Here is a 16814-nt window from a genome sequence, read left to right as displayed (position 1 = left end):
TATATATATATATATATATAATATTATATATAGTTTTCACAGTTAAAGAGGTAATTCCTGCTGAAGCTACAGTATGCTGAGGGCATAGTCTGTGAAATGCAGAACCACCCACTGTAAACAGGCAGTGTCAGCTGCTACACTGTGGCCCTCAGGTCAACCAGCCAAACCCAATACTTGGTAATCAATCCATGGATGCCTTTCTGGCACACTGCCCTCATGGTTGACAATGTGGACCACATGGTAGTTATATCGAGTAGTAGCTTTTCATTGGAATGGTGGCCATTAACCCTTGTTTCACACCCAGAATTGCTGCAATCGTACTGACCAATAGATGGTGCTTGCCATGTATCGACCCTATTTTGGCATCCATTACAAAGTTTATGACGATTTTAGCAGCTGGGAAGTAACAAGTTCTCTTTGTTTGTTGTTTTGTGATGGTGCTATTTTATTTTTTAATTGAAGTTTGCATAAAACATGGCTGAGAGCTATTGAGAAAAAGAAGAAGAGGAAAAACTGGCAAAACCTTCACCTTGTCCTGAAACAAGGAACCCTCATTACAGGACCATTGTGCACGAGGGGGTAACTAGGCCAAGCAGTTAAATAAATTTTCCTACTCCCATTGGGTGTTTTTTTTTCGGAGACACCATCTCTGGACTAGATGGCCGTTGGCTCTTGAAGGGAGCTCATCCACCCTTTGTCAGGCGTTGTTTTTAGTCCTGGCAGGGTGGCACAGACCGTTTTGAATCCCGTTGCATCCGTCCACACTTGCAAATCCAGTGAGGGGTGTCGGTTCAGTCGCTGACAAACCGACCATGTGGCAGATAGCACTGGGGGTGGTTACATGTTACCAGTGGCAGTCCCAAAAGACTGACCTGACTTAAAATACCAACATAAAATATGTATACACTTATGTACACACAACACTCTCGGTATACCAACATAAAACAACGAACAAAGAGGACTTCAAGAAGACTTATCGAGTACATATTGAACAATTTTCAGGGACTAAATCACTGGTCAACAGCCAAATTGGTTCTGACTTATTTTCGACTGTTTCTAAGTAATTTGGTGCCCACGAATCCGAATCTGACCTTAAATTTCGCTATCACGTAACCTTGACGTAGTACATCATATATTCATAAGTGTGGAAAAAATCTTTCAAGCATGCGAATTTCTTGATTAAGTCTCAATAAGTCTATTTATTGTCACAAAAAATAATATGAACTTAAAGTTTTTATTTACATCACATAAAAAAATGTAAATCTCCAAACATAATATGAACTTTATAAAATATCACAAAAAATAATATGAACTTAAAGTTTTTATTTACATCACATAAAAAAATGTAAATCTCCAAACATAATATGAACTTTATAAAATATCACAAAAAATAATATGAACTTAAAGTTTTTATTTACATCACATTTAAAAAATGTAAATCTCCAAAAATAATATGAACTTTATAAAATATCACAAAAAATAATATGAACTTTAAGTTTTTATTTACATCACACAAAAAATGTAAATCTCCAAAAATAATATGAACTTTATAAAACATCACAAAAATTAATATGAACTTTAAGTTTTTATTTACATCATATATAAAAAATGTAAATACAACTAGAACAGGGATTTTAAGGCCATTTTCCCTGCTAGAGCGGGGGTTAGCCTTGCGGTCCCCATGACAATGTTCTCCATTTTGCCCTATTTTCTGCATCTCCCCTTGTTAACCCCCTTGCCCGCATTTCTTCTTCGACCATCTTTAGCCAAGTCTTTCTCGGTCTTCCCCGTCCTCTACTTCCTTCTACATTCATTTCCATCACTCTTCTCAACCAGTCACTTTCATCCTCCCTGTTACATATTTATGTGAATGTATGTGAATTACCATTCAGGTCTTTGCTTATCCATGTGTAATAGATTAAGGGTTGTTGTGGTTGGAGGGTCAGGAGCCCTTCTGAAAAAGTGTCCGGAAACGGAAGTGACCGGAAACGGAAGAGGAAAAGACACGAGGAAGAAAAGCGACGAGGATTCTTCTTCCTCGCCCCGCTCCGACGAAAGGTGGGATCGACCTTGCGCTGCGTGGAAAAGTGGCGTTCCGAAGCCCGTCTGGCGAGAGGAGTTACCGGGACGTGTACCTACCCGGTGGAGACGTCAAGTTGACGTGGGGCCGTGCATCGACCCCGCGTCTGGCACCGTTCGCGGCACCATCTAAACAGACGCGTACGGGTCGCACGTTGGGGCCTAACACGCCTTGCAAGCGGCGTGGGGCTTTTGGCTTGCTTTACCGTACCCGCTTCGCGTGGCCACGAGGGGCTGCAGCCGCGGTGCCTGGTACGATACCTGCCCGGTGGAAAAACGTCCACCCGGGGTTCGTTCAACCGCCCGAGTGCGGCGACGCCGACCAGCATCTTGGTCAGGAGGGGCCCAGAGACATTGTGAGGGGCAGAGACCAAAAGGGGGTCGTGAGTACAGAAGTGGACACACATATATAAGATGGCCATCTTAATCATATAGGGAATTGATTGTGGATTGGGAATTGTTGATGGTTGTTTGTTGTTGATTGCTCGGGGAATATACCCGTGATTGTATCCTTGAAATTGTATGATATCCTTACCCTGGAAATATATCATTGAACATCAGTTTCTCTTGGGTGGAATTCATAGGAATTGCGTTGCGAAAGCGCATGGATAATACTACTTTCTGGCGAAGGTCCTCTCACGGTCCGGGGGTCACCGAGACCAGGTAGTCACCGAGGGGACCACGTAACAGAATTGGGGGCTCGTCCAAATTACGATTTGCGGATTCGCAATTGGGTCTACGTCCGGGATCTAAAAGTGTATTTGTATAAAATAATAAAATAATATTTTTATTAATTAAAATTTATTAATTAAGTATTAATTGGTAAATTTTTGGGGAAATTGGGGTAAAGTCTTGGGTGAAGGTTAACAGGTGTTAACGATAGTCACCATGGCGTTTGTGGCACAGAACTTTGCGGTAACACCGAGTGAGGCACAGTTCCGAGCGTTACTAAAGTCGGACCTCTTGAAATTGGCCAAACATTTTAACTTGGAGGTCCGAACTAATTTGAGGAAGGCAGAGTTGCAGGCCACGGTGATACAATCTATGGTGGGATTAGGAACATGGGACGAGTTCGCCTGGGAGTGGCTACCCGAAGAACCAGAAGACGTTGAGCTCCGGAAACTGGAGTTGCAATTACGGAGCCAGGAACGGATCAAAGAAGAAGAAAGGAAAGCAGAAAAGGAAAGAGCAGAAGAAGAAAGGAAAGCAGAAGAGAGGAGAGAAGAGAAACAAGCAGAGGAAAGGAGAGTGGAACGAGAACTCCAGGAAAGGTTAAAAGAAGAAGAAAGGAAAGCAGAAGAGAGGAGAGAAGAGAAACAAGCAGAGGAAAGGAGAGTGGAACGAGAACTCCAGGAAAGGTTAGCAGAAGAAGAAAGGAAAGCAGAAAAGGAAAGATCAGAAGAGGAAAGGAAAGCAGAAGAGAGGAGAGAAGAGAAGCAAGCAGAGGAAAGGAGAGTGGAATGAGAACTCCAGGAAAGGTTAGAAGGGAGAAAAGCAGAGGAGAGGAGAGCTGCAAGGGACCTCGAAGCAGAGGAGAGAAAAGCGGAAAGGGAATTAAAGGAACGTGACATGGAGCTTCAGCAAGAAATCAAATTCAAGGAGCTGGAGTTAATGAGAGAACGGGGAGAGGCACCACCCTTGCTGACGGGGTCGACACCTAACCAGAAAACCTGGGATGTGGGCAGACATGTGAGGCTGGTTCCACCGTTCAGTGAAAAGGAAGTCGCGAAATTTTTTCCACACTTTGAGAAAGTGGCTCGACAATTAAACTGGCCGGAGGAGGCCTGGACCATACTTGTGCAAAGTGTGCTGGTGGGGAAAGCTCAGGAAATTTATTCGGCGCTACCAATGGACCAATGTGCAGATTATGAGGTACTGAAGAAGCACATCCTCAAAGCCTATGAGTTGGTTCCGGAAGCTTACAGGCAAAAATTCAGGAATGCCAGGAAGAGGGAGAGTGAGACCCATGTGGAGTTTGCCAGAGTGAAAGAAAACATGTTTGATCGGTGGTGTGAGTCAAAAGGAGTCGGGAAAGACTTCGAAACATTGCGGGACTTGATCCTGGTGGAGGAATTCCAGCAGTGTGTCCACGAGGACATCAAAGTGTATCTGCAGGAAAAGAAAGTACCAAAGTTGTGGGACGCAGCCACCATGGCAGATGATTATGCTTTAACCCACCGAATAGGGGTCCACGAACCTAACTCCTCGCCTAGATCTCCGCAGGGGAGGTGGGGAACAGCAGGTGCGGAGAACGACAATACCTGGCGGCGGCCTCGAGAGGAGTATGGGGACAACGCGGATACCCCACCTGTTCGAAATCAGAGGGAGGCGGGCCCAAGACAAACTTATATTTCGGGGGGCCCGAGGCAGACCACGAGTTTTTCCTCCGGGCCTACTTGCGCTTTTTGCAAAAAACCTGGACACTTGATGTCCAGTTGTTACCGCATGAAAAGGGAAGACCCAGAGCGGAGTCCGACTATTATGACTCCAAATGCAATGGCCATTGTGAGAAATCGCCATCAAAAGGGTTACCAACCATTTATTTCAGAGGGGTTTGTATCACTGGATGGAGCCTCGACTAACCGGAGACCGGTTAGGATATTGAGGGACACAGGAGCACATCAATCTTTAATGCTTGAAGGCATTTTGCCATGGTCCGAGGAGACGGCAACGGGGGATAGTGTTCGTTTACAGGGGATCGGGGGCGGTGTTAGTGCTCCACTTCATGTCATCCATTTGGAGTCCGATTTGGTGTCAGGACCGGTCACCGTCGGTTTACAAGCCACGCTTCCTGTAGAGGGTGTATCTGTGGTTATCGGGAATGATTTGGCCGGGGGTCAAGTTTATGGTAACCTGAGGGTTGGTAAAGAGCCCAGCAGGGAAAATAACACCACACCAGCTCGGGAGGGCGACAAAAGTACCAAGTTATTTGTAGGGGGACTGAACTTCAAAACAGAGGAAGAAGTTCTGACCTCTGTCTTCAACAGATATGGGCCGCTGGTGGAAGTGCGGTTGGTAAGAGACAGGGAAACGCAACAGTCAAGAGGGTTCGGCTTTGTCACGTTTGCCAGCACAAAAGACGCCAGTGAGGCAGAGAAGAATTGGAATGGCAAGGATTTGGAGGGTCGGACCATAACAGTAGGGAAGGCATTTCGTAGGCGTCGAGAGGTCTACAGGAGAGTACAACTGGGCGGTAGTTTTGGTGGTGGCCGCAATCAATATTATTATGGAGGCTCCCTGAGTTACGGCAGCTCCCGAAGGAAGGATTGTCAAAGTAGTGGCCGAGAAGGAGACCGCTATTCATGGGACTACAGGGACAAGCGGTCCCACCATAATTATTAGGGAAGTTCTGAGAAGTTGAAGCACTGAAGGCGGCGGAGCCGCCGAGCCAAGATTTCATGCACGGACTAACCGTGAACTCCACGTTCCTCAAGGCGCCCATGTAGAGAACTTTCCTGCACGGACTAACCGTGAACTCCACGTTCCTAAAGGCATCCATGTAGTGAATACTCGGCTTGGCCTCCCGGAAAAAGTGCTCTCGAGTTGCTTAACTTTGGATCTTTGATCAACCCCTTAACCTTCATTCACAAGAAACTGACAGTCAAAGTCAGAGGGTCATGAGATGGAGTTTGGCTTGGCAGGAGTCCAAGGGGAAATTGAACATGTAAAGGGCAGGGACAATGTCGTGGCTGGTGCTTTGTCCAGAAGGAATTACCTTTGAAAATCTCTGGGGGTTGTGTGAAATTTTGTTGCTTTATTGTTAAGTGATAACTGTGCCCGGGGGGAACTGATAAGGTGGGGGGTTGAGTTATCTGGTTTGTTTATCCAAATTGGCCGGCAAAGAAAGTTTTCGCTGGGTTCAAACTTTCTTTCCTGAAGGGGGGGAGTGTTACATATTTATGTGAATGTATGTGAATTACCATTCAGGTCTTTGCTTATCCATGTGTAATAGATTAAGGGTTGTTGTGGTTGGAGGGTCAGGAGCCCTTCTGAAAAAGTGTCCGGAAACGGAAGTGACCGGAAACGGAAGAGGAAAAGACACGAGGAAGAAAAGCGACGAGGATTCTTCTTCCTCGCCCCGCTCCGACGAAAGGTGGGATCGACCTTGCGCTGCGTGGAAAAGCGGCGTTCCGAAGCCCGTCTGGCGAGAGGAGTTACCGGGACGTGTACCTACCCGGTGGAGACGTCAAGTTGACGTGGGGCCGTGCATCGACCCCGCGTCTGGCACCGTTCGCGGCACCGTCTAAACAGACGCGTACGGGTCGCACGTTGGGGCCTAACACGCCTTGCAAGCGGCGTGGGGCTTTTGGCTTGCTTTACCGTACCCGCTTCGCGTGGCCACGAGGGGCTGCAGCCGCGGTGCCTGGTACGATACCTGCCCGGTGGAAAAACGTCCACCCGGGGTTCGTTCAACCGCCCGAGTGCGGCGACGCCGACCAGCATCTTGGTCAGGAGGGGCCCAGAGACATTGTGAGGGGCAGAGACCAAAAGGGGGTCGTGAGTACAGAAGTGGACACACATATATAAGATGGCCATCTTAATCATATAGGGAATTGATTGTGGATTGGGAATTGTTGATGGTTGTTTGTTGTTGATTGCTCGGGGAATATACCCGTGATTGTATCCTTGAAATTGTATGATATCCTTACCCTGGAAATATATCATTGAACATCAGTTTCTCTTGGGTGGAATTCATAGGAATTGCGTTGCGAAAGCGCATAGATAATACTACTTTCTGGCGAAGGTCCTCTCACGGTCCGGGGGTCACCGAGACCAGGTAGTCACCGAGGGGACCACGTAACACTCCCTCAACACATGACCAAACCATCTCAAACTGTTTCTCTTCACAGCATCCATCACAGGCTCTATTCCCATCATCTTTCGCAATTCATCATTTGTTTTCCTCTCTCTCAACGATACTCCACACATCCACCGAACCATTCGCATTTCCACCCTTTCCAGCCTTCGTTGCTGCTCTACGTTCATTACCCATGTCTCGCTCCCATAAATCATAACACTTCTCACACATGCAGCATACACCTTTCCCTTCAGCTTCAACGACACTCCTGTCCTCGTCAGCACGCCACTCAGTTCCCGAAACTTCTTTCATGCACATGTCACTCTAGCAACCGTTGCCGAGTCTGATCCACCTTCTCCATTCAGCATGTCTCCTAGGTAACAAAATGTTTTCACACCTTCCAGCTTCACGCCGTCTCCAAGATCCAACTCAACATTTCCTCCATCTGCAACTCCCTCTGTGCACACCTTACACTTGAATGTAGCTGCCACACTGGTTAATGACCCTCTCAAACCACTACATTTTTGATGAACCCACTCAGCGCACATTGTACATTGAATGGAATTCACTTCGACACCCTTCCTGCACACAGCACACGGCCACTTCCCAGTTCTTTCCACCTCACCACATGCTTTACCATTTGCCATCACCTTCGTCTTTCCTATATTCACCTTCAGACCTTTTGTCTCCATACATTCCTTCCACTTGTTCATCTTCTCCTTCAGTCCATCCATACTTTCTGCAATCAACACCAGATCATCTGCATACAACAACTCCCACGGTAAACCCTCCTTTACGTTCCGAGCCAGCACCTCCATCACAGCTACAAATAGTAGTGGACTTAGTACCGACCCCTGATGCACTCCCACCTTCACCTCAAACTCACCACTGTTCCCGTCCTTCGCCCTTACAGCTGTGCGCGCTCTTTTGTACATTGCCATCACTACTCTGATCAACCATTCCTCCACTCCTAACTTCCTCAATGCCCATGTCACTACTTCATGTGGAACCCTATCGAATGCTTTCTCCAGATCACATAAAAAAATGTAAATCTCCAAAAATAATATGAACTTTATAAAATATCACAAAAAATAATATGAACTTTAAGTTTTTATTTACATCACATTAAAAGTGCTTCTGAACTTTACTTTTGGGTTTGTAGGAGTAATCACTTTCACGCTGTGAAGTCCAACAGTAGTTGCCCATCATGTTTGGATTGAATCGGCCTTGATATCGAGTCTCCATGATGGCAATGTCCTGGTGAAACCTTTCTCCATGTTCATCACTGACATCGCCAAGATTTTGTAAAAAGAAGTCCAGAGGAGAATGGAAGAAATGTATCTTGAGTGACATTCGAGCACCGAGCGCCTGGTAACTCTTCAACATCTTGTCCACAAGCTCTTCATAATTTGGTGCTCGAAAATTTCCAAGGTAATTGTTAGCAAGAGCCACAAAGCTATCCCAAGCAACGCTTTCCAGCTCAGATAGTCTCGTTATAAAGTCCTGATTAGTGAGTACAAGACGAATTTGAGGACCATTGAAAACACCCACCTTTACTTTGGCCTCAGATACAATGCCTTGGAACTTCATTAGCAAGTAGTGGAAGCCAGCACCATCTTGATCCATGGCCTTCACAAAGTTCTTCATCAAACCAAGTTTCAAATGAAGTGGTGGTAAGAATACCTTCTCAGGGTCAACAAGAGGTTTGTGAATTTCAAATGAAGTGGTATTCCTATGGTATACTGGTTCTCAAAAACTGGATTTCTGTCTTCAAAAAACTGGATGAAACAAAAACTGCTCGTGAAAATTGGGTATCATAATCGAAATCTACAGGTACATGTTGGTTGGAATCACCTCAAAATATACTAGAACCATAAAACTTTTAAAATTTTGTTGACCAGTGTTATTTCTGACGAAATAGCCGTACAAATGACGCAAAGTGATCCCAAGTATGGTGTCACAATGAACATTGGGACGAGGGTGATAGGGTGGGGTTTTGTGGGGAAGGGCAGGACGGCTGGAGGGCCAGGTGGCGTGGGAGGAAGTGCAAGAGCATGTACAGTGTTAGCTTGCTTAAAACCAGATGTTTATTTCCCCCATTTTTGTCTTCTGTCCGAGTCCATGTCCCAAGCCCTTTTATAAAAGGATAAAACATAAACTTTGTTGGCGGAGAGATTTAAATTTATTGCAAACCTTTGATGTAGAGTAGAACTCGTAGGAGTACGATAATAAAAAGTTGTGCGTAATACAAGTCCATATTGTTTTCTCTCTGCAGTTGACTGGCAAATGCCATGGGAAAGATATTAGTGGTAAAACATACGGCAATTATAGAAGAATGCACAAACTCCTACGGATTACTTGCACCCCACACCCTTGCCTCAATTGACTCCACTCACATACGTGTACAAGTCCTTTTGTTTTCTTTCTTGCATTTCTGGTTTTGAAATCCATCGGGATCGTTATTGAGCCGATATAATTCCAAAGCACTTGTGATGCTAAGGTAACACACCCAATGCACCTCATGTCCTGTCCTGCATTGCAGTCTCACCGGTGAACGCTTCACGTTCAGGTTTTAGCCTTTTGACGAGGACCTTTGGATGAGACGTCCACCAAAACCTGCGAAAACCCAAGTTACAATCTGTTGTTTCCCTGCGCACACGGATCAAAAAGCGGGGTTAAGCGCTGGTTCATGTCCGTCCGTCTGTAAACGTCAGTTTGTGATCGAGGAACGACTTACTTAAATTGAAATACCCAAAATGGAACATGAATCGGAAAAAGACATGCAGTTTGACAGGACTTTGTTTCAGAATTCATCTCGACCGCAAATGCGCAGAGGAGTGAGATCATATTCGTACTCTGTCTGTCTGTCAAACAAAATTGAAAATCATTCCAAAAAGGACACGATGTTTTTGAGGCATGGGATTTCCATAATTCTTGGTGATCATTTGCTTGTCTGGACCAAAACTTAGGTGCATCGAAAATAGCCAAGCATGATGGTGACAATCAAGCAAGCTGCATGATTGTTAGGCCTATTTCTATAACTAGCCGTCTTTATCAGAACCCCTGTTCCTGGAACTCCTTGTGTAACCATTTCCATCCAAAGTGATCTCCGACACACAAAATAGGCCTTCTTTGACACTTGTAGCCATCAAAAGCGATGTCAGAGTATGCCTCTGGACAATGGGCTTGTAGAAACATTCATTCACTGCGATGCATCGTTTCAGAACTTCTTGAGAGCTTGAGGCTTTGGGCATAATTAGCATATTTTTCCATGATGTGAAAATACAGGGCCTACCACATTCGCGACAATTTAGGCCACTGCTCCACTTGCACGTTTCTGCCATACGGCCCTCACCGGCCACATCTTCTAAATAACTCCTTAGCCAAATCTAAAGTTTCTGCCCAAACCTCCTCCAATCACTCGTGTGCAGAAGGAACTTCCAAACACCACACAGTCAACAACACCTCATCACATCCCATGTCTCTCATCATGCACATGTCACCTCTTAACTCATTTGCATCCCATTTGATAGGTACCCATCCACGGATGCAGATCGACACTAGTCTTTTTTGTATACAATGTCAAGGCTCGTGGAAGAGCTAGAACATGGAACGGATCAGGGTGCAGCCTTCACAAGTAAAATTAGTTCTTCATTCTACATTCATAGGTTTCAGCCTAAAGGATGTTCAGCACAAAATAATTGATGCCAGACTTAAATCAGGTCGATAATACAGCTTATAAAGCACCGTAAGTGATGCAATTCATCAATTTCAAATATACTGAGATGGAAGAAGGAAAACAACAGATAATGCTAATGTGAAGAAACCAAGGCTTTCCCCCCTCAAATGGAGAGCCTAAAACAAAAGGTAAAAAGCATAACCTTATCAAACACCCCTCACCTTGCGCCGGTTGCCACGGTTACGGGACTGTGGGAGAGGTGCTGGTCGGAGGCAATTTTGGGACGCCGGGGATTGGAGCAGGCGCTGAAGCTGAATGAACATAAAATAAAGAACAAAAAGGAGCAAAAGAGTCAACAAGAAAGAACAAAGAATAAAAATGATATTATTGGGAAAATAAACAAAGGACAAGACAAATGGGTAAACGAGGTAAAATAGTATATTTTGTGTGATGATGATCATGGGAATACAATAGGGCAACTTAGGGAGACATTAACCCACACTAAAGAATACCTGTACATGCGCAAAAAGAAAGAGGCGTGTGTGTGTGTTTGTGTGTTCATGATCATGAAGTTGACGGAGCGAAGGAGTAAATAAAGTTATATGGGAGAAGTGGTATGGTGTGTGAAAGGAGTGTCCCAGAAAATGTTTGGCCATTTGATAATAAAAATAAAATCACACCCATGTCTGAAGGAAGCGGTTCGGTTTGGCATTTGTAATATGAAATACGCAAAGTCTAGAAACAAACAAAACCCATTAGAATTACCCTTTATAACCCATTAGAATTACCCTTTAGAACCAATTAGAATTACCCTTTAGAACCAAATCAGAATTACCCTTTAGAACCCATTAGAATTACCCTTTAGAACACATTAGAATTACCCTTTAAAACGCTATAGAATTACCCTTTAAAACACGATAGAATTACCCTTTAGAACCCATTAGAATTACCCTACCCATTAGATGTACCCTTAAGAACCCATTAGAAGTACCCTTTATAACCCGTTAGAAGTACCCTTTAGAACCCATTAGAATTATCTTTAGAACCCATTAGAATTACCCATTAGAACCTATTATAATTACCCTTTATAACCCATTGGAATTATCCTTCAGAACCTATTAGAATTACTATTTAGAGCCCATCAGAATTACCCTTTAGAACCCATCAGAATTACCCTTTAGAACCCTTTGGAATTACCCTTTAGAACACATCAGAATTACGCTTTAAACCCCATTAGAAATACCCTTTAAAACCCTTTAAAACCCATTATAATTACCCATTAGAAACCTTTGGAATTAACTTTAGAACCCTTTAGAATTATCCTTTGGAACCCATTAGAATTACCTTTAGAACCCATTAGAAGTACCCTTTAGAACCCATTAGAAGTACCCTTTAGAACCCATTAGAATTACCTTTAGAACCAATTAGAATTACCCATTAGAACCTATTAGAATTACCCTTCGGAACCCATCAGAATTACCCTTTAGAACCCATTAGAAGTACCCTTTAGAACCCATTATAATTACCTTTAGAACCTATTAGAATTACCCTTTAGAAACCATCAGAATTAACCTTTAGAACCCATCAGAATTACCCATTAGAATTACCCAATAGAACCCTTTGGAATTACCCTTTAAAACTCATCAGAATTACCCTTTAGAACCCATCAGAATTACCCTTTAGAACCCATCAGAATTACCCATTAGAATTACCCTATAGAACCCTTTGGAATTACCCTTTAGAACCAATTAGAATTACCCTTTAGAACCTATCAGAATGACCCTTTAGAACCCATTAGAATTACCCTTTAAAACCCATTAGAATTACCCTTTAGAACCCATCAGAATTACCCATTAGAATTACCCTATAGAACCCTTTGGAATTACCCTTTAGAACCAATTAGAATTACCCTTTATAACCCACTAGAATTATCTTTAGAACCCATTAGAATTACCCATTAGAACCTATTATAATTACCCTTTATAACCCATTATAATTATCCTTCAGAACCTATTAGAATTACTATTCAGAACCCATCAGAATTACCCTTTAGAACCCATCAGAATTACCCTTTGGAACCGAACAGAATTACCCTTTAGAACCCATTAGAATTACCCATTAGAAACCTTTGGAATTACCTTTAGAATTATCCTTTGGGACCCATTAGAATTACCTTTGGAACCCATTAGAAGTACCCTTTAGAACCCATTAGAATTACCTTTGGAACCCATTAGAATTACCCATTAGAACCTATTAGAATTACCCTTTAGAACCCAATGGAATTCACCTTTAGAATCTGTTAGAATTACCCTTTGGAACCCATCAGAAGTACCCTTTAGAACCCATTAGAAGTATCCTTTAGAACCCATTATAATTACCTTTAGAACCAATTAGAATTACCCATTAGAACCTATTAGAATTACCCTTTAGAAACCAATGGAATTAACCTTTAGAATCTGTTAGAATTACCCTTTAGAACCCATCAGAATTACCCTTTAGAAGTACCCTTTATAACCCATTATAATTACCTTTAGAACCTATTCGAATTACCCTTTAGAACCGATCAGAATTAACCTTTAGAACCCATCAGAATTACCCTTTAGAACCCATCAGAATTACACATTAGCATTACCCGATAGAACCCCTTGGAATTACCCTTTAAAACCCATTAGAATTAACCTTTAGAACCCATCAGAATTACCCATTAGAATTACCCTATAGAACCCTTTGGAATTACCCTTTAAAACCCATTAGAATTACCCTTTAGAACCCATCAGAATTACCCTTTAGAACCCATCAGAATTACCCTTTAGAACCCATTATAAGTACCCTTTAGAACCCATTATAATTACCCATTAGAATTACCCTTTAGAACCCATCAGAATTACCCTTTAGATGCCATCAGAATTACCCTTTAGAACCCATCAGAATTACCCATTAGAATTACCCTATAGAACCCTTTGGAATTATCCTTTAGAACCAATTAGAATTACCCTTTAAAACCAATCAGAATGACCCTTTAGAACCCATTAGAATTACCCTTTAGAACCCATCAGAATTACCCATTATAATTACCCTATAGAACCCTTTGGAATTACCCTTTAGAGCCAATTAGAATTACCCTTTAGAACCAATCAGAATGACCCTTTGGAACCCATTAGAATTACCCTTTAGAACCCTTTGGAATTACCCTTTAGAACACATCAGAATTATGCTTTAAACCCTATTAGAAATACCCTTTAAAACCCTTTAGAACCCATTAGAAACCTTTGGAATTACCTTTAGAATTATCCTTTGGAACCCATTAGAATTACCTTTAGAACCCATTAGAAGTACCCTCTTGAACCCATTAGAAGTACCCTTTAGAACCCATTAGAAATACCTTTAAAACCAATTAGAATTACCCAGTAGAACCTATTAGAATTACCCTTTAGAACCCAATGGAATTAACCTTTAGAATCTGTTAGAATTACCCTTTAGAACCCATCATAATTACCCTTTAGAACCCATTAGAAGTACCCTTTAGAACCCATTATAATTAACTTTATAACCGATTAGAATTACCCTTTAGAACCCATCAGAATTACCCTTTAGAACCCACCAGAATTACACATTAGAATTACCCTATAGAACCCTTTGGAATTACCCTTTAGAACCAATTAGAATTACCCTTTAGAAACAATCAGAATGACCCTTTAGAACCCATTAGAATTACCCTTTAAAACCCATTAGAATTACCCTTTAGAACCCATCAGAATTACCCATTAGAATTACCCTATAGAACCCTTTGGAATTACCCTTTAGAACCAATTAGAATTACCCTTTAGAACCAATCAGAATGACCCTTTAGAACCCATTAGAATTACCCTTTAGAACCAATTAGAATTACCCTTTAAAACCCTATAGAATTACCCTTTAGAACCCATTAGAATTACCCATTAGAATTACCCTATAGAACCCTTTGGAATTACCCTTTAGAACCAATTAGAATTACCCTTTAGAACCAATCAGAATGACCCTTTAGAACCCATTAGAGTTACCCTTTAGAACCCATTAGAATTACCCTTTAAAACCCTATAGAATTACCCTTTAGAATCCATTAGAATTACCCTACCCATTCGAAGTACCCTTTATAACCCGTGAGAAGTACCCTTTATAACCCACTAGAATTATCTTTAGAACCCATTAGAATTACGCATTAGAACCTATTATAATTACCCTTTATAACCCATTGGAATTATCCTTCAGAACATATTAGAATTACTATTTAGAACCCATCAGAATTACCCTTTAGAACCCATCAGAATTACCCTTTGGAACCCATCAGAATTACCCTTTAGAACCCATTAGAATTACCATTTAGAACCCTTTGGAATTACCCTTTAGAACACATCAGAATTACGCTTTAAACCCCATTAGAAATACCCTTTAAAACCCTTTAGAACGCATTAGAATTACCCATTAGAAACCTTTGGAATTACCTTTAGAATTATCCTTTGGGACCCATTAGAATTACCTTGGGAACCCATTAGAAGTACCCTTTAGAACCCATTAGAATTACCTTTGGAACCCATTAGAATTACCCATTAGAACCTATTACAATTACCCTTTAGAACCCAATGGAATTATCCTTTAGAATCTGTTAGAATTACCATTTAGAACCTATCAGAAGTACCCTTTAGAACCCATTAGAAGTACTCTTTAGAACCCATTAGAATTACCTTTTGAACCAATTAGAATTACCCATTAGAACCTATTAGAATTACCCTTTAGAACCCAATGGAATTATCCTTTAGAATCTGTTAGAATTACCATTTAGAACCTATCAGAAGTACCCTTTAGAACCCATTAGAAGTACTCTTTAGAACCCATTAGAATTACCTTTTGAACCAATTAGAATTACCCATTAGAACCTATTAGAATTACCCTTTAGAACCCAATGGAATTCACCTTTAGAATCTGTTAGAATTACCCTTTAGAACGCATCAGAAGTACCCTTTAGAACCCATTAGAATTACCTTTAGAACCAATTAGAATTACCCATTAGAACCTATTAGAATTACCCTTTAGAACCCAATGGAATTAACCTTTAGAATCAGTTAGAATTACCCTTTAGAATCCATCAGAATTACCCTTTAGAACCCATTAGAAGTACCCTTTAGAACCCATTATAATTACCTTTAGAACCTATTAGAATTACCCTTTAGAACCGATCAGAATGAACCTTTAGAACCCATCAGAATTACCCTTTAGAACCCATCAGAATTACCCATTAGAATTACCCGATAGAACCCTTTGGAATTACCCTTTAAAACCCATTAGAATTACCCTTTAGAACCCATCAGAATTACCCATTAGAATTACCCTATAGAACCCTTTGGAATTACCCTTTAAAACCCATTAGAATTACCCTTTAGAACCCATCAGAATTACCCTTTAGAGCCCATCAGAATTACCCTTTAGAACCCATTAGAAGTACCCTTTAGAACCCATTATAATTACCCATTAGAATTACCCTTTACAACCCATCAGAATTACCCTTTAGAAGCCATCAGAATTACCCTTTAAAACCCATTAGAATTACCCTCTAGAACCCTTTGGAATTACCGTTTAAAACCCATTAGAATTACCCTTTAGAACCCATCAGAATTACCCTTTAGAACCCATCAGAATTACCCTTTAGAACCCATTAGAATTACCATTTAGAACCCATCAGAATTACCCATTAGAATTACCCTTTAGAACCCATCAGAATTATATTACCCTTTAGAAGCCATCAGAATTACCCTTTAAAACCCATAAGAAATACCCTTTAAAACCCATTAGAATTACCCATTAGAAACCTTTAGAATTACTGTTTTCCTCCTTTCTCATGTGAACACCGCCAGTTTCAGCTACGTCGGGTAAACCTTGGGAAAACCCAGTACCTTTGGACACAGTTTAACCACCGTTGTGGAATCGGCGACGGCATTTATAAGACCTCCGGCTCAGAGTAACTGCATTGACGACGCCTCTGACCCGACAATATACTTGTGTGCAAATTAACTTGGAGTACAATACATGTTCATTCTTCTCGAGGCACATGTGTGACGTACTCGGATTTGTGAACTCATGCATGACTTCAGCCCGAGGAATGAGTGCATCTAGCCACTCACTCAATGTATTACTAAAGGGAGATGCATCCGTCTGTATACATGATATGCAGATTGTGTGTGTGTGTGTGTGTGTGTGTGTGTGTGTGTGTGTGTGTGTGTGTGT

At 41.9% G+C, this 16814-nt stretch overlaps 1 protein-coding gene across 2 annotated transcripts in view; it reads right to left on the bottom strand.

Annotated features, from left to right (window-relative positions):
- Positions 1-16814, bottom strand: part of LOC137413029 (uncharacterized) — an 80149-nt gene that overhangs the window by 22414 nt on the left and 40921 nt on the right. For both annotated transcript variants that reach the window (XR_010981598.2, XM_068098411.2), the window contains exon 4: positions 10778-10867. Coding sequence is in view for 1 of the 2 variants with exons in the window: in XM_068098411.2 (XP_067954512.2) it covers positions 10778-10867 (90 nt within the window). In the remaining variant the exon portion in view is untranslated. The remainder of the gene's footprint in view (positions 1-10777; positions 10868-16814) is intronic.

This window comes from Myxine glutinosa, chromosome 1 (genome assembly GCF_964187855.1).
Source record: "Myxine glutinosa chromosome 1, kmMyxGlut1.1, whole genome shotgun sequence".
NCBI classification, from domain to species: Eukaryota; Metazoa; Chordata; class Myxini; order Myxiniformes; family Myxinidae; genus Myxine; species Myxine glutinosa.
The sequence above is the reverse complement of the archived record's forward strand: the minus strand, read 5'-3'. Positions and strand labels throughout refer to the sequence as shown.